Raw genomic sequence first — 21,591 nt, forward strand, 5'->3', positions numbered from 1 at the left:
GATGTCTACTCCATCTGAATTAGGTTACTCTCATAAATAACTTACAGAAATGTGAGAACAGAGATGAAAAAATACTGTTTTGAGACTTCTCAGGTCTGCCCCCCCAGCTACATCTTCCCATCTTTCTGCACAGGCAGCTGCCTTGGCAGCTTCTGAACTATGGCACAGAGTAACGCAGGTCTTGGTTTGCCTAATGCAGTACAGAAGGCGCTGTTTAACACTGGAGAAGGTTCACTTCAGTGTGGCCCCGAAAAATAAAAGCAATAGCTTTCTTTGTATTTGTATGCTTAACTAAGTGCCATGACAAGGCAATAGGTCAAGAGACTAATATAGTAATTATGTTCTATAATTATTAGTTTCCTTCGGTGGTTTTAATAGTGCTTTGTCTTTTTTTTTTCTTCATATAGAGAAGTGGAAGTACTATGAAGTCCACTTATTTGAAAGGGTTGCAAAGATGAAGATATTAAATGTTTAAACAAATTATTGGAATGTTTTTTAAGCTCTGGGGCAAGGTAAAGGTTTTCATTTGGAAAAATTACCTTTTAGTTTAGGGTTTGCACCTAGGTCATTTAGTTGAGCATTAGGAATGATTTTTTCAAACAAACCAGTCAACTTTGCTTTCAATAATTTATTTCTGTGACATTTTCACATGCGTGTCAGTCCCGATTCAAAAGAACTTCTTAAATTACTGTAGCTAGCTCTGAGAGATGGGATAGTAGAATCTGATATACAGTGTTTGTCTTTAAGTTTAAAGGTTCAAAACTCGTAAGAGTTGGACTAGATGATCTTACAGGTCTTTTCCAACGTAAATGATTGTATGAGTCTATGTTGCCAAGTGATCCTGAGAAGCTTCCATTCTGAAAAGTAGATCAAGTTGTAATACTTTAATTTCATATTTTACAGTGGTAGCTGAAATTTTTCAGTGATCATAACCTTTTAACTTATTTTGATTTTTTTTTTTTGGCATTATGTATTCCATCTGGAGAATTAGAGGAGGACACAGGAGGATAGAGCAAGGGAAGATTGATTTCACATGTATGAATTGGGCAAGATGGTTTAGGCTGAGCTAGGGTGCAGGGGTGGTGGAATTACCATTAACTTTATTTATTTTTTTTTTAACTCTGTCATCAGAAGTGAGAATTCTGTAATACAAGATCTGTAGAAATTCCAGTCTATAGCTGCTTGAAAATTGTGAAAAAACTCATGAATCTGCAAATGGATTTCTGCTGAGCAAGTAGCATGAGATCACCTTGGCTATTGCAATATTGCACAAGTAATTGCATAATGGAAGTACATTATTTATATAGACTTTGTCACTTCAGAATAATAGCAGAGTAATATGTTAATCTATGCATTTTTAGACATTCTCCCAAACATTTGAGGTCTATACTTGAGTCATGGTTCATTGCTTATAATTTTGATTTGATTGATTCATTGATTGAAGTTTTTTCAGCAGTGAAAAGCTATGCATTCCTTTTTTAAAACAAAAACTGATCTCTGAAATGGTGGATAACCATTAAAATGCCAAGTGTTCAGATGTGTGGGATTGGGAACTGTCTGTTACTTATCTCTTAAAGATTGTCAGGAACTTAAAACAGTTTATGTATTGTATGCCTAAAAACAGGTGGCATAAATTCTGTCTGTTAAATAATATATTTGCTTTTAAAGTATAAATTATGTCAAAAGTCGTCATTTGAAGCAAAATTGACTGAGTAGTTTATATAGCTTCATCTTTATTTATGCAATTGGATTAATACTTAAACATTAATTATTATTTTCAAGCAAAAACATGAAGGGTTCTTCATGTTGTCAGAAGAACTGTCGTGTGGCTTACTGTGAGAATCTGGAGTGGGTACTTTATACACAATCAAAACACTGGATCTGCAGTCAGTAGAGATAACGGATGTCAGTTGCCTTGAGGGAGAAGCACTATTTTAAGGCACTATTTTTTTGAATACTTCAAAAGTTTCAAGGTGATTTAGTTTTCAAAAAAAATATGTAAAAATATATTTAAGTATTTTAATGAAAAGTAATATTCTTAAAATATTTTTGTGCATATGCATTTTAAGTGATTATGAAACCATCTTGCCACTGAGTTTGGCTATAGACTGTTTCAACCTCTTGCTATTAGTTAATGTTTTACGTATTTGTCTGTGTTCGTTTGACATAAAAGCCTAGAATCAATAGCCAAGCTATTTGCTAGAGAACACATTGCTGTTTACTTATAAAACTAGCTTTTTTCTCTCCTTACTTGGGCTTCCCAGGAATGCTTGCTTTTTTTTTTTTTTTTTTTTTTTTTTTTTTTTTCACATTTCATATTTGCAGTATTTGGAGCTAGATCTCTGAAAAACAAAACAACACCTTTCTGAACTACCTGCATCTTTTTAGTCTCATCAAAATTTGCCTTTCTCACTCGTTTGCTGGACCAGACATCCCAGCTGCCTCCTAAAGTAGATGCCAAGTTGCTGTGTAGTCAGCTTATTTGTCTTTCAGTAATGACGTCAGTTTGTCCATCATTGTACCAGACAGAACTTGTGTGTTCTTGGTCTCCTTGAGTGAGCTAATTCTTTTCCAGCAGTACTCAATGAAGGTTTTTCTATACAGCGTGACACAAAGTGATGATGAACTCAACAGAAGTTCACTGAAAACTTTGGAGCTCCAGTGCTCATTCTCTGACTTCTGTTTTATTTTTCCAGTTATGCCTTGTAGTTAATATAGCACTCAATGGCTTCAGGTTTGTTAATTATACAAATTCAGATCCATCTGCAGGGATCTGTGTCAGGGTCAAGTTCTCTGTCAAATGGTGGAAGCCTAAATTGTTCCTGAAAGCTGTGGCTTTGGAAGCTTGTATTTTATATGGGATGGCTATGTAAATTGACATGAGTGTATGAACTTTGAGGTAATAAGTAGCAAAATTTTAAATTAGGAGAACTTTCAATTCAACAGAAACCAAACTCTGATATCACCTTTACTGTTCCTCTCCATTGTTTCCAGCTGCAAAAGCATAGTAATCCCTTGCATGTATATAAAATGGACTTCTCTGTGTTCAGGTAACTGTAAAGTTTATTCATCTGTATCAATTTTATTTATGTCTTGTCAGTACACAAAAATAGATTTTGTAAAGCTCCGGGTGGCAAGCCTTCCAGCAAAGTTGTCTTCTGATCTCGTAGGATCTGCTACTTTGACCTTGCTGGTCAAGATGGGACCCCCTCTGTCCTTGAGAGAAAAACGACAATGTCTGCTACTTCATCCCCTGCTGTTTAATGCTTTGAGCTGATACCTGCATCAGCTTGCCTCGTTTTGGTTTTTGTTTTCTAGCAATTTGTGCCAGAGGCTTGGAAGACATTCAGTTCCAAAGTTTTAAGTTGCCTTTTTGGTTTATGCCACACAGGTAATACTCAAAATTGATCCTGCTTGGACATCAAAGCACTTTGCCTAGTAGGGGCCCAGCTTCTCGAGCCACCTGAGCCACCACCCTGAGCTACTTCTGAGTGCTTCTGTCATCCCTTTGTAGCGAGGACACCTTTTTACACAGTGAGTTGGAGTTCAAAGCAGGCTGCAGGCAGACGCAGGTACTCTGCTCTTAGCCACAGGAACAGCGCGTACAAAGCGCACACCTCTCTGCAGCCAGCTTCTGTGAGACTCCAGCAAAAACAATTCTATTATAGCCTCATGTGTGTTGGTACTGAGCGTTTCCCCGGAGGGGTCTATTTAGTTAGACTAATTTGCATAATTAGAAGTAATTTACTTGTCCTGGGTGTTGTGGCCTAAACTGTACTTTTGGAGTACCTTGATGTTTTGCAAAGAATGTGTCAAGTCTTCAATGCCCCTGAGAACTGCGCGGGGCAGTTCTTTAGAACTACGGAGGGCACTGGTTCCTGAATGTGAGTTTCATGATTTTGTGTTTTTTTTTTTTCTTAAAATTTGATGTTTTTTCCTTAAGTTAGCTTCACTACAGTAACGGATGTATCTTTGCTCTAAAGCAGCTGCCTGTCAGCATCTCTTCAGCAAAACCAGGTGCATGTGGTGACAATCCTTTAGCTCGACGACCCGCTCAGGCAGCAATTCGTAAGCCCGCCCCACTTTTCGTGGTCCCAGCTCCGTAAACCCCTAAATTCACCCCAGCGCCCCGCCGGGGGCGTGCGCGGGGGCGTGCGCGGGGCCGATCACGGCGCCGCCACCGCCTCCCTGCGCCGCAGCCAATAGGCGGCCGGGGCGCTGCCGCGAGCGGCCAATCGGCGGCGCGCTGCCGGCGGCAGCCCCGCCCCCGGGGCGTGCGGGCGGGGAGCCGGCCGGCGGCGCGGCGGCGGGGCGCTTATAGCGGGCGGGCCGGCGGCGGGCGGCGGCGCCATCGGCAGCATGGAGGGCGGGCGGCAGGTGGCCAACTTCGGGGCCGGGCCGGCCAAGCTGCCGCGATCCGTGAGTGGGGACGGGACGGGACGGGACGGGACGGGGCAGCCGCGGTGGCGGGGCAGGTGGCGTTGCCTGAACGCCGCTTTTCACCTTTTTTTTTTTCTTTTCCCCTTTCTATCCTTTTTTTTTTTTTTTTTTTTTTTCCCACTTTTCCCCCTTTTTCCTTCCCCTTCCCTTTTTCTCCTTCTTCTCCCTTTTTTTCTTCCTTTTTTTTTTTTTTTTTTTCCTTTTTCCTCTTAGTCCCATCACGCCACGTTCCTTTATCACAAGCTCTATCAGTTTTGGGGACGCCTCGCGTGAGGTGCCCGCCGGCTGATAACTCACGTAGCCGCTCCGTGTCTTGTCTTCGTCTGCGAAAGCGATAATACCAGAGCGCAGCCTAGCTTCAGCTCCCCGGGGTGTTGCATCAGCACCATGGGCTATCCAGCTGCATGCGGGGAGGGGGCGGTTTGTGCTGAGTGCCCGTGCGGGTTGTGCGTCTGACTGTCAGCGTAGGAGCCGTGGGACACTTGCTGCTCCTTTCTTCTTCATTTCTTAGTGATTTCTGTAAAGGGGCTTTTTTTTTTTTTTTTTTTTTCACCTGCTTCTCCCTCATAAGCGTCCCTTACGGGTCGTGCTACAAAGACACTTGTTGCTCTGCATTGCTGAGCAGAAATGAGCTCTCCCTCGGTGCTGCACCATCAGCCTCTCCCAGAGGATCCCGAGAGCTGCTTTTACTGTTGGAGGACTAAAACAGCTGAACTCCATGTTGTTAGTCTCTCTGGCCCTTGTGAAAATGCAGTAGCCTTGAACCTTGGCTGTTTCACTTTGTTTGGCTCTGATATGATGCTGCGTATGAGATGCTCAGACTCATTGAAGCAAGAAGGTGGACAGAGTTCTTCATGGATATTACAAGACATAAGTAGCTATTGTAAGGCATGTGCAGGTTGTCAGATGATGTTACTAATAGAATTTGATTTTATCGAGCTGTTAAAAAGACCTCTCTAACAGTCTGCATGTTCCTTTTGACTTTTTCCTCCCCCCTCCTTTTTTTTTTTTTGTTTTGCCATGAACGTGTTTGCGCATGAAATGCACTTGTTAAAATTTCATGGTCTCAAAGATAAAAAAAAGCAGCACAGCTGTTCATGGTTGAGCTACTGTCGACCAGCTGTTACAGTTGACAAGTCCCACACAGACCCTGTCAGCAAGGTAGCTTGCTTGCTTCTGCAACTACGCAAAGCATGTGGTTTCTTGGTAGATCATACGATGCATGCGTACAGCCTTTGTTTTGGAGGCTTTTCCACTGGACTCCATCTTCTACTCCTTTTAGTAGGGGCTAAGAAAGTTCTGTTTCTAATAGAGGCATTCACTGAAATCAGAAGAAACAAAACTGATGGGTAGAATCTAATTCTGCTTGGTTGATGTGTGAGAGCTGCAGGGGAAGAAAGAAACATGAAAGGCTGAAGAAACAGATCATCTTGCCAAGGCTCCTAGGCACAACCTGTCTATTTTAGTTAACCCAGAACAATGTTTCATTCTTTTCTTCCAGTAACAGAGAAGACATCTTCAGACAGTGAGGGACTTCATTCTATGAAACCAGGCCTCGTACTATTGTGTCAGCATGAGGCATCCTCATGCTCTCATTAGACGTTTTCCTTAATACCTCACTTTGCCTATTTGTACCAGTCAAGTGAAATAACATGGGAGAAAAATAAGATCCTTGAGTAGTAAAAGCACATGTGCAAATATTAAGCCTTCTGTAAGAGATAGGGAGTTCGATCCAACTCTTAAAAGTCATTCTGAAGTAATCTGGAAAAGCAGTTATTGAAATAACAACTTGAAATGCAGAGTTTCCACAAAAAGCATAGGTTTAAATTATTATTATTATTATTTATTTTTTTTTAGACAAGCCTTCAGATACTAGATGCAATTAAATTATATCTATTCTGTTAATTTAACTTGAGAAGTGTCAGGTTATTACATTATGGAGCAGTTGGTATGCGTATGATGCATCAAAGATTTCAGATAGTGGATAATTCCCTTAACTTATTCGTGGATTTTTTTGTTTATTTGTTTTGTTAGGTACTGCTGGCAGCACAGAAAGAACTGGTGGACTACAAAGGCCTTGGCATTAGTGTTCTTGGTAAGACTTTAAAAATTCTGTATGTCTTTCAAAGTGTAGATGCTTAACTAAACTTCTCAATAATAGCTTTTGATCTCGATATTTCTGCTGAATACCTCTTTTTATTTTGCAATACCTTATTTCTGGTAACATATATCCAGAGAATATTTCAGACTGCTCTTTTCTTTGCTTACCATTCATCCAGAGTATCATAAAATGATACACAGACAGCTGTTTAGTAATCCAACACAAAGGAATAGAGACAAAAGTAACTAATCATAAGTAAAACATTAGTGCTTTTGGATCTTTAGGGAGTTGCTTGGTTTTTTGTTTACATGAAATAACATGAAATTTGTTTACATGGGTCTACACATACTACACACTTACATGCATATGTTTATATGTATCTAGGTACAGTATTTTGCATACTGTGTGGCAACACTTCAGATGTATTTGATGTTAAGCATCCTTCCCATTAGTAAGTCAATGCAGTCCTACCATAAGGAGGAGTTGTATTATATGCAATTTACATAACTGACTCATTTTTCATCCCCAGTTGCGGAAAAAAATATGCACAAACATGCCCAGCATTTTACTAGCCCTGTGAAACTGTTTTGTTGCTATAAGTAGAACATGCAGCAGTCTCTGCAGCATGGGGATTCATGTTTAAATTGTTCACTCTTTCAAAGGGAAGAAAGACTATGGTTTAATAAAATAAATTAATATTCAGTAGTCTTAACTTCTAATTAGGATTACTGCATAATGAAGCTGTTTTAAAGTAAAAGAACAAAACATTCCCCCTGTGCTGCTGAAGCAAGTACAGAGTAAAGTAATAACAAAGAACATTTTTAGAGTAAGGAAACTTGCACCTTTCTAGGGAATATTTTTCTTCACTTAGATACACCCTTTGTTTGTTCCTGGGGGTAGTAGGGTCATGTGAGTGACAAATGTGGATTGACTGTATTTGCATGGATCTGGACAAGACAGGAGCTGTAAGGCTGGGTATTTAGGAAGGCTCAACAGAACTAGGAGTTGGACCTGGAAATGGGAGCCTTTGGGTATTTGGGGTCTGAGAGTGTAAAATCTTTAAAGCTTAACACAACTTTTAAAATTGCATTCATTTATTAGCATTTTGTTTCACGCTCTTTTTTTTTTTTTTTTTTTTTTTTTCCCACCAAAGAAATGAGCCATCGAACTGCAGATTTCACAAAAATTTTAAATACAGCTGAAAATCTCTTGCGTGAATTGCTGTAAGTGAATTATTTCCTTTTTATTTTTAGTTTGGTTATTATTAGTGCAACTATAACATGTAGAGAACTGTCCTTGAAAGCACTTTTTATGTTTAGATACTACATCTAATATTGGAGAGGACATTGGTCTTCCTTTGTCTGATGCTGATTTATTTGACTGTAGCAAAGGGTTTTTATTAGGTTAAGATCCTTTTCACATGACTGCTATAAGCTGACTCAGTAACTTAATTTGTTTCATCTTCATGGAATTCATGTAGTGCAGCAACTTTCTTAAGAAGTAATTGGAAATAGCAGAAAACTGTTCTGATTGTATAGAAGTGTTCTATGCACTCATTACTTAACTGATTGTATTAACATGTATGGATGTGTTTTAGGATGACTGGTATGGGGCCGTTTTCGTATGTGTAATGTGACACATTTAAAAAACTTTAAAATATAAGTATTTATATCATGTATTAAAATTAATGCATCAGAATTAATGTATAGTTCTCATAGTAGTTTAAAATCATGGCTCTTTTATATGAAGGCTTGACTCTTAGTCAAAACTATGATTATTGACAGCAGAGCTTTCGTAAGTAATTTGAACAACTAATTTTTGTAATGGTATAAATCGCTCCTCGTGGCACTTGCTCCGCATGTATAACTTACTATGCAGTTGCACTTGCAAAATTTTAAGGCTCTCAAAGCTGAATTCTGCTTCAAGAACTTTGGTGTGAAACTAGCTCAGAATTCAGAAAGCTAGCAACAGACAGTATTTCAACTGAGCTAATTCTGCTGGAATGATGTTCAAGTTTGTGTGTACTATGATAGAAGAGCTACACAACTACTTATTTGTAGCTGTCTGAGACAAAGCTTGCTTGTTTCTAGAAAACTTACCTATTCAATATATAGCACTGTTCCTTGAGTTAATAGTCAATGTCAGTGCAGAGGGAAGTTAACAGCATTTAGATTAACCTCTCCAAAAGGTGTCTTCTGAATTCTTCTTCTGTATTGTTGCAGTCAGATGGCAGTATTTTTCCTCTGTATGGATAGTCAGATGTATAGTAGCAAGGAGTATGCATCCTTTGTCTTTGGGAAATAAAATAAATGTTATGTTTCTTGCATGCAGAAATATACCAGAAAACTACAAAGTTATTTTCCTCCAAGGAGGTGGATCTGGTCAGTTCAGTGCAGTCCCACTTAACCTTATTGGCTTAAAGGAGGGAAGACATGCGGATTATGTGGTTACTGGAGCTTGGTCAGCAAAAGCAGCTAAGGAAGCAGAGAAGTATGCCAAAGTGAATATTGTTCATCCGAAGCTATCAACCTACACAAGTAAGTTGATGATTATATCCATCCACGTGAATGCTTACCTTTCTGAATTGATCTAAAAACTGGCCTGTCTCAGCTATGGAGTTATTGAATGTTAACAAGTTAAACAGTTGACTGAACAACACTCAGAAAAAACTGTCTGCCACATGTTCATGACTGGAAGACCTGTTAGATAGCTTAATGGTCTCCAGGAGAGAAGAATTTTGGAGCTAAGTTGAGCAGAACCCAGAACGTGAGTGGTAAGAAGGAAATATGTATTGATAAGGAAATTACATGAGCTTTTTTTAGTTATGTTTTAACTCAGTGTTTAAGCTATTTGCAAAGATATTGTTTATGTTGTTCAGTTTCAGATACATTTGATAATGAGATTACTCTGAAATTTAGAAGCATGTCTGGGTTCTTTAGCTTGTTGGCCCTGGAGATGGGTGATACACGTTCAGTTACAGTTTTCCAAGGGTTTGCAAAACTCATCTCCTGATCGTATGTCATAACAGATGGTTGGCTCTGGAACAGGAGATGCATATCCAACTCCTTCTCTTGAAGCTTGTTACTGGACACGACATAATTTGAAAGACCACTGTTTAGGAGAAAGAGAAAGGTTAACTGTAACTGAGGTGTTGGGGTATTTTTGTGAGAAAACCTGTTTCAAGGACACTTTATATGTATACTCTAAGTAGTGACTGGTTATAAATAAATAATTCTTGGAGCAGGGATACTTGAGTTCTGGTTTCTACTTCTGCTAGTTTGTACTCATTTTTCTTCCTTATGGTCCAGGTTATAGCAGTTGAACTGGGAAGAGTGGCAACTGGAAAGGCAAAGAATATCTTCCAAATGAGTTAGTGCCCAAATTGCAATTTATTGTATTAACCTGGAAGATGAGCTTGTATCATCGGAGGCACAGGAACTCGTTGCACCTACAGCTTCCCATTACTGGTGGTTGTATTGACCATTTGGCAGCTATAAGTAAGGGGAGAGTAAATAATAGCAGAGGCAATAGCAGCATTTCTTCTAATGTTTTGGAGGTGTGGAGAAAGGAGGAACAACCATTTGTTTTATGCAAAACCTGTGCTGTGCTGTCAGGGCATGCCTGTAAATTGCTTGTTGACAGATTCAAATCTTCGTTTTATAAATCCCTTTCAGGGCTTAAATAGGAGTTAGGTAACCATATGTTCAGCTTGGACCAGACTGAAAATGCTTCTGGGGATGCATAGAAACAGTTTTAGACAACATTACCAGTGAGAATTTGAATGCTGCAGTTGTTCCAAAGGCAAGTAGAGGACTCTCAGATCCAGAATCTGAGATTCAATTTTAGACCTCTAGGGCTGTGGTTTCTCATCTGTGATTGCAAACCTGATGAAAATTCCTTGAGGAGAAAGGACTGAAAATCAGATGGGTGCCTGCAAGCCTAATGATGGCTTACTACAAAACTTTGGGAATGTATGGGTGTATTTACTTTGCAGGTACACTGTATCTTTGTGTTAATAAGATAATTTTTACTTTATGCTGCAAACTCATTCCAGGTCTGCACTGCAAAGTCCAGTGTTAAAATAAAATAGCATGCCAGGAAAATTACATGTCTTTTGTGACCTTTGGTTTTCATTTTGTCTCGCTTAGACATTCCAGACCCAAGCACTTGGAATCTCAATCCAGATGCATCTTATGTCTATTACTGTGCTAATGAAACAGTTCATGGTGTGGAATTTGACTTTGTACCCGATGTCAAAGGTGCAGTTTTGGTTTGTGATATGTCATCAAATTTCCTGTCAAGACCTGTGGATGTTTCCAAGGTACTGTAGTTTGAGGGGGGAAAAAAAGGGGGATAATGGGAGGGGGAGAGTCTTAATAAATTCATTTGTTTTTCCCTGATCTGCTTCTCTTTGAATAGGTGGGTTATATAATCCCTCTTCTGAAATACCTGATAGGTTGAAAATACTGCTATCTCTTAACTTCTTTTCAGTAAATTTGCTTGGAGTAGGGTGAAATAGGACAGGTTGCTTTGAAAATTATTCTTGACTAAACATTTGTAACATTTTGTAAACATGAAGTAAACATTTAGCAAATTATTGTAAAGCTTGTTAAATGTGGTCTTTGTCAGTTGAATGAAGATACATGGTTCTGACATATGAGATCACAATTATAGCTGTAAGTGGGTTTTGAAATTAGAACTTCTAGCCTATCTTTGACCCTGACTTGCTCATTTTTGACACATTCTCCAAGCTGTTCCATTGTTAAGTTGTACACTTTTGTATAAAGTTGTACACTTTTTGTATAAAGATATGTATAAAGTATGTTATTCAGTTATAAGATCACCTAGTGATCTCATTAGTTCAATTCCTTCTTTTTGTCTTTCTGTTAGTTTGGTGTGATTTTTGCTGGGGCTCAGAAGAATGTTGGCTGTGCTGGAGTTACTGTTGTAATAGTACGTGAGGACTTGCTGGGATTTGCACTGAAGGAATGCCCGGTAGTACTGGATTACAAAACACAAGCAGCAAATGGCTCTTTGTATAACACTCCACCATGCTACAGGTAACTTACCCTGCTTTTTAATATCCATTATTCAGAAAGCTACTGCACTGCCATCTGCTGTGCTTGTCAAAAAAAAGTTTCAGAAGTGGGTACTGCTTGCCTTCATGCAACTGATGCGTTGGAGTGTTTCACATGATTCCTGTGAAAACATCTGAATTAATTATAGTAGGCTTTGTTGCCCTGTGGAATTGGCCATAAGGAATATAATATTTTTAGAAGTAAGTATTATGTCTCGTAATTCCATTGTAGAAGTTTCAGTATCTAGTTCTCAGACTTAAATGAATCCACCTTTAGTCGAGTACAGTGCTGATGATTCTATCATTGCAAATAGATAACTTAGCATTTTAACCTTGTTGCTTGAATGCTCATAACAGATTTAATTTCTTCCTGAGAGACTGCTCTCAGCACTTGAACCTCAATATCCTTCTCTACTTTCTTAGCTAGAAAATAATAAACGATGTTATTATTATTAAAGGTTCTAATGTTTTAAAAACACAATCTTGTAATATTTTATATTTTTTGAGTATTTCTTGCTCTAGATACATCACTCACTACAGTGGACTTTGAAATGAAACTAGAGAAGACAAGTTTTTTTTAAAAAGGTGTTTTACTCATTGCTTTACCTTGTTGTCTGCTAAAACTTTCCATATTTCTTCAGATACCACACCAGTTCTTGACTTGGCATTCAGAAATAAAATGGGTCAAGCTATCTTGACTGCTAGCAGTTAAGATCACAAAATTGACATGTGCCTGATGATTTCATGTATGCATGAAGCAAAACAGACTGCAGCTTGGTTTTTTAAAAGATTAGGGTAGTCAGATAGTCAATAGCTAGTCAAATGATGTTTCGTTACTGGAATGTTTAGGCATTGAGCCATTGGTTTCTACTGCTTCTTAATAAGGCTGTTCTAAACTATTTAATTTAATGAGCTTTTTAGAGTATTTTTATACCAATGCAATGCCTGCTAAAACAGTTATTTGAAAAAAAGAATAAAATCTTAAACCAAATACCACCTTTTCCCAGATTTTTTTTTTTTTGCAATATTTTAAAAATAATTGGTTTTACTGTCAAAGATAGAATTTCCTGTTGATTAGAGACAATGTAATTGCATACTGGAGATATTTAAGCTCATCTCTTTGAACCTTTCTCATACAGGCCAGAATTTGCAAAGGTAAGATGCCTAATGTTGTCCAGCAGATGTCAAATGCACTGTGTCAGCATGAAATGAAATGATACCTGCACATAGGATAAACCTTAATAATTCACTTACTTAAATTCAGTAGAATTTTAAGTGGTACTTACTGTATTTCCGAATCTGCTGATTCGCACTATGGTGTGTATTATTGCAAAGGCATAGACACAGTTATCTTAATTTATCAAAAACAAAACAAAACAAAAAAAACAACAAAAAAACAGTAAATTCTGTGCCCATATAGTCATTTCAGACTTTGATGCACAACTGGAGTTCTCCAAAGGAGCATGAACACTATAAAGTATTGCTGTAATGAGGTGCTCTTGCAGCCATTCAGAGACTGCCCTACTGGCTGAATACACCCAATATCATTAAGGCTTATATTTAAGAGAGGAATTAACCTTGGTGTTACCAGATGTTTGTCTTCCTGCATGTAGGTTTGTTACATGGGCAGTGTGCATGCTTTTTTTTTCTTTTTACAGTGATTGATAAAGCCTCTATTTCATGACTGATTATTTTCCTGACTGCCAAGTCACACACACTGTTTTGGACGCTCTGTACTTGCACATGCCAGGTTTTAAATCCAGCCATTCATGTCTTCCAAGTACAAAGCTATTTTCATTTTAAAAAAAAAAAAAAAAAAAAACACCACAGAGTTCTACTTAATCTCAGCCCTGGAACGCCGATGCTTCTCTGGTTTGAAAAACAAAACAAAAATTAAATTCTGCAGTTTAATTTTATTTTAACCACTGTAAGTAATGTCTAAAAAGAAATTGCTGCTTTAGCTGTAACCCAGTATGTTAGGAACTTTAATAGGATAGTGGGAAACCAAGGAAACTGAAAATAAAGGTTGTTCTAACAATTTTCTTTCTAATCACTGCCTTGCCAGATTTCACTCTGTGCTACAGACCCACAGTGGAGTGTACTCCAGAATCCAAAATGTAACAGACTGAGTTGTTGGCAGGGTGCACGTCTGTTTGGCTTGGTTCTAAATGCCTGTTCCAGTTTTTGTAAGGAACTGGCAAAGCTTCTTGACTTTTTTCTCTCCTCTTTTCCTTGCACTCTCTAATGGTTTGCTGGCAAACAGGCAGGAAATACTAAAAGAATTTGTAAAAGCTACTTCAGCAGGGTGTTAAATTAAATTAAGGTGATGCTAATGGCTTTAACCTCTTGGTGTTAGAGAGCTTGACTTTTTGACCTTAATCTACTTTGCTAAAATTAACAATGAATTTGCTATAAAAATCTAATTTTCAAGCTACAAGGGTTTATTTTGCATTTAAAGTTGCTCCAAAACCATTATTTTTTACTGACATGGGAGACAGATGAAAGGTTTCAGCTGGCTGGATTGCTTTTGTGGATGACTCCAGGGCTGACTTCTTAAAACCTTACTTGTCTAAGAAGTTTCACTTGAGGAAATGAGAGCAAGAGATGAATGTGGCCTTGTATAGTTGTCAAGGGTGTAGGCTGTACTTCACTTAAATCCTTCGCGCTGCAGTTGTTGGCAGTCTGCTGTCATAAATGTGGCAGGATTGTCCTCTCAAATCTGTAAGGTGCTTTCTATCTATAACACACAGTCTGTAACCTCACTTCTTCTGAAGTCTTTCTGAAGTCTTCAAAGATTTGTGACTGGCATCCCTGGAGAAATTTAAAAAAACAAAACAAAACAAACAAAACAAAAAAAAAAACAAAAAAAAAAAAAAAAAAAAACAAAAAAAAAACAAAAAAAAAAAAAAAACAACCTCCTGCTAGATTGATGTTAAGGGAAACTTGTAGGGTAACACTTTCCGAGTACTCCCTTGGAATCTGTAATGAAGGGATTAATAAAAACAAACCTGTTGGAAATGTGCCTTAAAAACTTGTGAACAGTTCATTATGCAAAGTGTTGTAGTCGTGGGAAATGCCTGAACTTGAACAGGCTGAGTTTTGTAGCAAAAGCACAAAGGCAAAAGGCCGTGGGGATTTTTTTTATGTTGCAGTGAGTAACTGACATTGAAATACTTGGTCCCTAGACATGTGATTTCAGTATGCTTCCAGGTCTCTGTTTAAAGTTGAATGGTAATGAATAATTAAATGTAATACGTTCATTGTTTGTTTCACCAAACATCACTGTTCATGAAGGAAAAAGATCTTTTCAGACAGAAATGGGATTACAGGTTTTATTCTTAATGTTTGTGAATGTGATTAGATTTCTGGCATTATTAGTGAACATACGTTTGAGATTCACCCCCTACATCATTTCTGGAGCAGCTTTGCAGGCTTTATACCACCAACTTTAGTGCTAACTCCAGACTGAGAGGCAGTTGTGGGATAAATATACTGGTGGTTCGTGAAAAATGTCTGGGATATCCTTGGGAGCTCTGCAGGGCTAAGGGAAACCAGCAGGACTTGTACTTCTGTTGTTCAAAGCGTTAGGTCTGGTACAACAGATTTGTGTAGCATTTGAATTTCAGGATACTTCATCTGGGTCCAAATAAAGCATTTCTGCTTAGAAATGTCATATTTTTGAATGTACTTCAGACCGAGTTGTTAATCATCTTAACAAGCAACTTAAAATCAAACATAACATTATACTGCTGAAACATTTTGTGGACTGTTAAAGAGTGCCGTGTTTTTTTTTGGTTGTTGTTGTTTGTTTTGTTTTTAAGTCTAACTAAAACTTTTTCTTTCGTTGCAGTATCTACATCATGGGGCTGGTACTGGAATGGATAAAGAATAATGGTGGAGCTGCAGCCATGGATAAACTTAGTTTAATCAAATCACGAATGATTTATGATATCATAGACAAATCTAATGGATTCTATGTGTAAGTTGCTGTATTTGCTTTCAACATTTGTACATATTAATATATGTACAAACATATTAATAACTTTGAGTCTATATGCAGCATACTTTTAAAAGTATGGAAACTGAAATGTAAATACTTCTTCAATATGAAGAAATTTAGAGGAATCATGAAATTCTAGAGGGACTATTTGTGCAGAGCATTCACTTGATAACTATCCAAGGATGAGTTTCAGTCTGATAGAACATTATTTCCAGTTATCTGCACAGATGATAAGTTGAGAAACACTTACAAAATGTGAGAGCCTAGGAGAAGCCTGTACTAAAAGCAGGTTGTAACACCTCCTACTTAGTGTGCTTACTGAATCTCTTTGAGGAAATATAGGCCAAAAAAAGAGATGTGGCTTGTAAAAAGTTACTCAGAGGAATTCCACATCATATCCTTTCTTACCATCTCTTCAATAGTCAAAGCTTTGCTTTTTCTCTGTCGATCAGAGCATCTTTATCTGTTAATTGCGCTAAATTATGAAACAATTCCTGAGATAGCAGGGGGAAGATCAAACCTAGCTGTATTCAAAACATAATCTGTACATAAAGAATGTTTTAGTTTCAGATATTTCTGATGTTTTTTCAAAGCAGATTTAACCCTCTGATTTTTACATATGGTTGTATATATTTTGCTTACAGGACCCAAAGTATCTGTAGCTAAAAGCTGATGTTGTGATAGGGAATAATTAGTTTAATGCGCACCAAGTTTAAAAACTAGTAGATGACTGAGACTACAAAATGTTTTCCTTTCCCTTCAGAATAAAGTCAAAAGATTTGGGATCTGATTAATTTTAGAGTCAAAGTTTGGATAGGGAAATTAAATTTGGATTTTAAATCTGAATTGGCTGCAACCTTAATCGGCAAGGAGCTAGTTTCATTATAATATTCAATGTGTTCTGCTTATCCATTTAGTTAATGAGAACAGCTTTGCCTTTGGCATTGTAATGATCAGGATTGTGATCCTGCTCTATTGAAATCCTGAGGGCTTTTCCATAAACCTCAATGGGCAAATCAAGCCTCGAGAAAACATTTTATGGCAAATAAGAAATCCTTGTTTTTGGCAAGTGGTTCTGTAAAGCTGAGTGGGGAAATGCAATGCAAATAGGATGGTAAACAGGCAATTGAGAAAACAAAGCAAACTTCACTAACTGATCTGTATGCATCTTACTAAGCAATGCAGTTTAAGTTGTTTTAGTCATCAATACAATTAAAAAAATCCAGTCTTATCTGAAGCTGCCTTCCCAGCTGTAATGTACCTCCTAATCCGGGGCATGCTTCACTGGGTAATCAGTGTCACAAGCCTTTGGCTGGATGGAGACTTCTTCTGTGAAGCTCTGTGTGCCATAGGCAGTTTGTTGCTTTCTAAAGTCTGTGCACTAACAACATGCACTGAGTTACGCTGGATTGCCTAATGCTTCTTTAAGGAGAACCAGTTACTATAGCATAGCTACAGTTCTTCAAATGTGAGAGCACTTACAAGCATAGGCCTTTTCAAAGAGTGTTTTCCTGGTTATGGCTGAAGTAGAAAATTTGCAAATGTAGATATTATGTTCAATTTCTTCTTCATCATGAAAATATCAGTAGAAAGGAACTAGGGGAGAACGCAAACAAAAAACGATTCCTGCCACAAACAAATAAAACCCTCAACCATCCTTTGTGAAATAGAATAATAATAGAGTTCACATGCTGGTTTTTGGAAAAAAACTAATTCCTAACAAATCCCTGCAAGAATTTACATCACACCCTTGGGGGGAGATATGAAGGCTTTATGTTTCCTTTGTAACCAGAAGCACTAAGGAAAAATATTTAAATGCTTCCCTGCCAACCTCCCACCCCAGCCCTATTCTTGCTTTCACAAAGTAATTGAATAGAAATTATGCTTTCAATAGATCTTAAATTTTCTAGTTTGGGCAAACAGGAATTTTAAGGAAATAGAGCTGTGATGCTTGTCCTAGATGTTGTGGCCATGCATGTAATTCAAGATTATTTTTTTTCTAGACATCTCTTTTCTCCCTGAGATATGTTCCTGATTCTTAATAATACTTTAAGACTGGTGTAGAGTGGGGGCTGAAACCACTAACAAAAGTCCCTAATGTTAATGGAAATTTACTACGTTTTTGTATTTGCTTTACTCTTGTTTAGCTTGGTCAAGCTCAATTGTCAGTCTTTGAAGGTGGAGAAAAGAAAATGTTTGAGCTTTAGTCAAAGTTCACTGTAACTAATCTCAGCTATCCTAGGGAATGCAACTGAGACTGTCTCGAATGAGGTTGCGAGTTTTAGTTTATTTACTTTTCTTAGCTTGTTCCATTCACTGGCCTTCTGCACGTTCATTAGGGGCAATTTTAGGTATGTCAGGGTTAATTAGACTTCCACTTACTATTACTCTAATTATACTTGATTGAAAAAGTCAGGTTGCTTTCTTTCACAGAAATTAACAGTCACTTTCATTATGGAATGGTGGCTTTGATGCTCAGCAGGTAAAAATATTTGCTTTCTGAAGTTACGTATAGCTGAAAATGTAAATTTAGCAAAAACCAGGTTAACCATTACATTTTGCAACTTCTCCAGATGTCCAGTGGAGAAGAAGAACCGAAGCAGAATGAATGTCCCCTTTCGCATTGGCAATATCAAGGGTGATGAAGCCCTGGAAAAGAAGTTCCTTGAGAAAGCTGTGGAACTTAACATGTTATCCCTGAAAGGACATAGGTAAGTACTAGACTGAGACAAATCCCTTTGCTATGCAGAATAAAATGTTATTACAGTGATAAAGCAGGAGGTATTGTGTATTGACTTACCAGCTTTCTGCTTACAAGCTGTACCTCATATTGGCTTGAGAGCACTGGGAATAGCGGTCTGGAGACTGTAATCAGAAACTGCTGGTGATTCAACTATGGCTTAGGTGTGATGGGGCTCACTTAATTCTGTCTTCTTCTCCAGTTTGATTAATATGTCTTGTCTCTGTTCAAGTGCCTAAGAAGGTGACACTTGATCAGATTCTGTCATTGTGTAAAGCCTCCATTACATGGTTAATCCCCTGGGCTGCAAGAGTTCTTTCCTATGCTACACTGGTGTTTGTGGGATTTAAAAAGTTAGATTTCTTTTTTTTATATATATTGTAAATCTACAGTGTTGGAACTGTAAGTAGCTAATAAATACTGAGTTTCTGTGGATTGCATGCTTGCGTTGAGTTTAAATGTTGCCTCTCAGTCATGTAAAATGAATACTATTCTGTTGGGGTAGGGATAAACGTAAGTATCTGTGAATGCTATTCACATTTTTTTTTTTTGGAATATACAAAACCCTTCTATTTTTTTTCTCTGCTTTTCAATTCAGATCTGTGGGAGGAATCCGTGCCTCTTTATATAATGCAGTGACTGTGGAAGATGTTCAGAAGCTTGCAACATTCATGAGAAGCTTCATGGAGATGCATCAGTCATAAATGCTCATGGGTTAGAGCCATGCTGCACATCTATGAAATGAAAGTTAAAGGGTTTGAAAATTACTGTGGTTCTGCACAGCTGTAGCGCACAAGTTATATTTTCTTTTAGTTTCAGTAGCTATTTTAGTTAACAATACGGGATTTAGGCCCAATCTTGCAAGGGTTTGGCAGCTTTGGCTTGTCTCCAAAGGTGGGGATCCCAGACCGATCAAGATTGGAACCAAAATTTGCAAAGCAATATTCTTAACGTGTAGTTAGCCATGAGTAACGTTGTAAGATGCTATGAATCTCATTCTGACCTTAGATATACCACTGTGCTACTTAGTTGAAATCAGCCACTCTTTAATTATATATATACCTGGAGTAGGAATTCACACTACAATTTGAAAAAACTCACCTATTACTTGTTTCTAGTTACAATGACTTCTTCAAAGATACCTTGTTCTGAGTGAACTTCTGAAGGCAAGATTTCTCATAAGCTTTCAGTATAGCTTTATAAATGATTTTACTATATGACTGCACAGTAAGTGTTGAACTAATGTTAAGTGTTGTCTAAGGATATCTAGTTGGTTTATCAAATATATCTCAATGGTATACCACTAGTAGTTTTTGGGAGTTAATACCTGTTTTCCTAACTTAAGGCCGTTACCTTCAGACCTTTGCTCCCATGCAATAAGTGCTATTATGATAGTCCTGTGTAATACACACTAGTTAAGTCTGTAGCACTGGGCTTCTTCTGGTATTACCATTTATTGGTTGAAAGCTAAGATGCATGAATCTATAATTAAAACAATTTCTGAGACGTTGCTTATTTCTCTATGCATTTTATATTTTGAACTTTTTTTGGTTATTAATTTTATATTCTGTGGAGTGTACATATTTGATGCTCCTACCAAAACCCTGATGTTCTAAGATATTAATCTTGTGCCAAACTGGATTGTTGCATTCCACTCAATGTGGCTTTATCTGCACCAACTTCCTAGTCCAAAATGCACCAAACTTTCTTGTCTGGTGGTGCTTAAATATCTTTCCCCTGTAACTGCTCCAGTGTTTTCTTAGCCTCCTTACTGATCAGTTCTGTCACCTTTTGTATGTTGGGCTCTACACAAGTACTGTAAGTGAAAGTCTCAGCTTCTCTACCTGTTCCTGACACTACATTACACGGTCCAATTTTCTCACTTGGTCCTTGTGGCTTATTCCAGACTTTGATACTCTGGAGTAAGGAAGAAACTGTGGTTATGCAAAGATCTTCAGAAGGTCTTTTATTGTAATACCTTTCATGGATTACTTTTCCTTCTTCACCTGTGAATTTGTTGCCAATTATTGTATATTGGTACTAGCTTCTTATTATAATTGACATAAAGCTGGTATCACAAGGTTTAGCATTACTGCAACTGGTTTCAGACTGCAAACTTTTTTGATAAAGAATTAAGTCGTTTTTTTTTAATGTCAGTACAGTGGTAACAATTTAATGGTAATGATGGACTGCTTCTTTCCTTGTGGAACCTTGTGACAAGTTAGTGGAGCTGCACAAGGGGTGAATTACTTTCCTATTTGAAAAGTCATTATTTTATGACTGCTGTTAGGAGATTTTTTTTGTCAATTTAATGTAATTCACAGTAATTAAATGAATTGGGTCAAGACAATAAAACTTGTCACAGCATGCTGTGAAGTACCAATGTGTCTGAAGCTTTTGTTTGTCACACCTTCAGGAAGATGAGAGTTTTATGCACAGTATGTGTTAGAATTCTAGGTTCCAGTATCAACATTTCCCTCAATTACTTGCATTTTTTTTTCTGGATTTTTTTTCTTAGAACTAGCATGGGAAAAAGAAGAGTATTACTGTGAGATAAAGCTTTGAGAATGCTTTTTTTTTTTTCCCTTGCCATTCATGAAGATTTAATTCAAGATCTATATTAGAGCTATTTAATTCTTTAATTGAAATTATGCTTCCTCACAAATTTTGTATACTTGTTTTCAACAGTAACTGTGGCTCATGCCTCCTTCCAAAAGTTAGTAAATGCCTCAATATTACAAAAGCCTCCCATTCTTCTTAGCAGGCACACTTTCCCTTATGGTGACAAAGCAGCTTGAACTGCTGTGTGCAACTGGTTCATGGACCCAACAGGGAACCTCTTTGCTTCTTCTGAATTGTGCCTAACATGTTGTCAATAAAGAATTTTACTTTTACCAAGAAGGGCAAAAAAAAGGTGTAAAAGCAAAATCCAAATTGAAGCTTAGAATTGGACATTAGCAGAGTGATGACTGAGTGAATGTCATGTGAGAGGGATGCAGGAATGTTAGGAACACTGGAACATACTGAATTGATTAGTTGCTTGAGATTTGTTTGAATCTCATTGATGCAACAGTTTTACCCTTTAGAGATTGTTGTCAAGCTGTGTCCCTGAAAGAGCTAATCTCTGGGAATAATCAAGATATTGAGCCATGCTGGATGGAGATGGAGAAATCCTAGTTCTCCTCATCAGATTACCAAGAGGAGTTCAGCAAAGGGCTGCTGAGAGCCCTGGT

General features: G+C 37.7%; 1 protein-coding gene across 1 annotated transcript; it reads left to right on the forward strand.

The window, feature by feature from the left end:
• Positions 1-4,341: 4,341 nt before the first annotated feature.
• Positions 4,342-20,741, forward strand: PSAT1 (phosphoserine aminotransferase 1). The gene is made up of 9 exons (XM_032206217.1): positions 4,342-4,419; positions 6,475-6,535; positions 7,695-7,764; positions 8,873-9,078; positions 10,690-10,862; positions 11,432-11,601; positions 15,469-15,597; positions 18,192-18,329; positions 18,957-20,741. The coding sequence occupies exons 1-9, from the start codon at positions 4,360-4,362 to the stop codon at positions 19,060-19,062; spliced, it is 1,113 nt and encodes a 370-aa protein (XP_032062108.1). The 5' UTR covers positions 4,342-4,359; the 3' UTR covers positions 19,063-20,741.
• Positions 20,742-21,591: the final 850 nt, after the last annotated feature.

The sequence above is a fragment of the Aythya fuligula genome, chromosome Z (genome assembly GCF_009819795.1).
Source record: "Aythya fuligula isolate bAytFul2 chromosome Z, bAytFul2.pri, whole genome shotgun sequence".
Taxonomy (NCBI): domain Eukaryota; kingdom Metazoa; phylum Chordata; class Aves; order Anseriformes; family Anatidae; genus Aythya; species Aythya fuligula.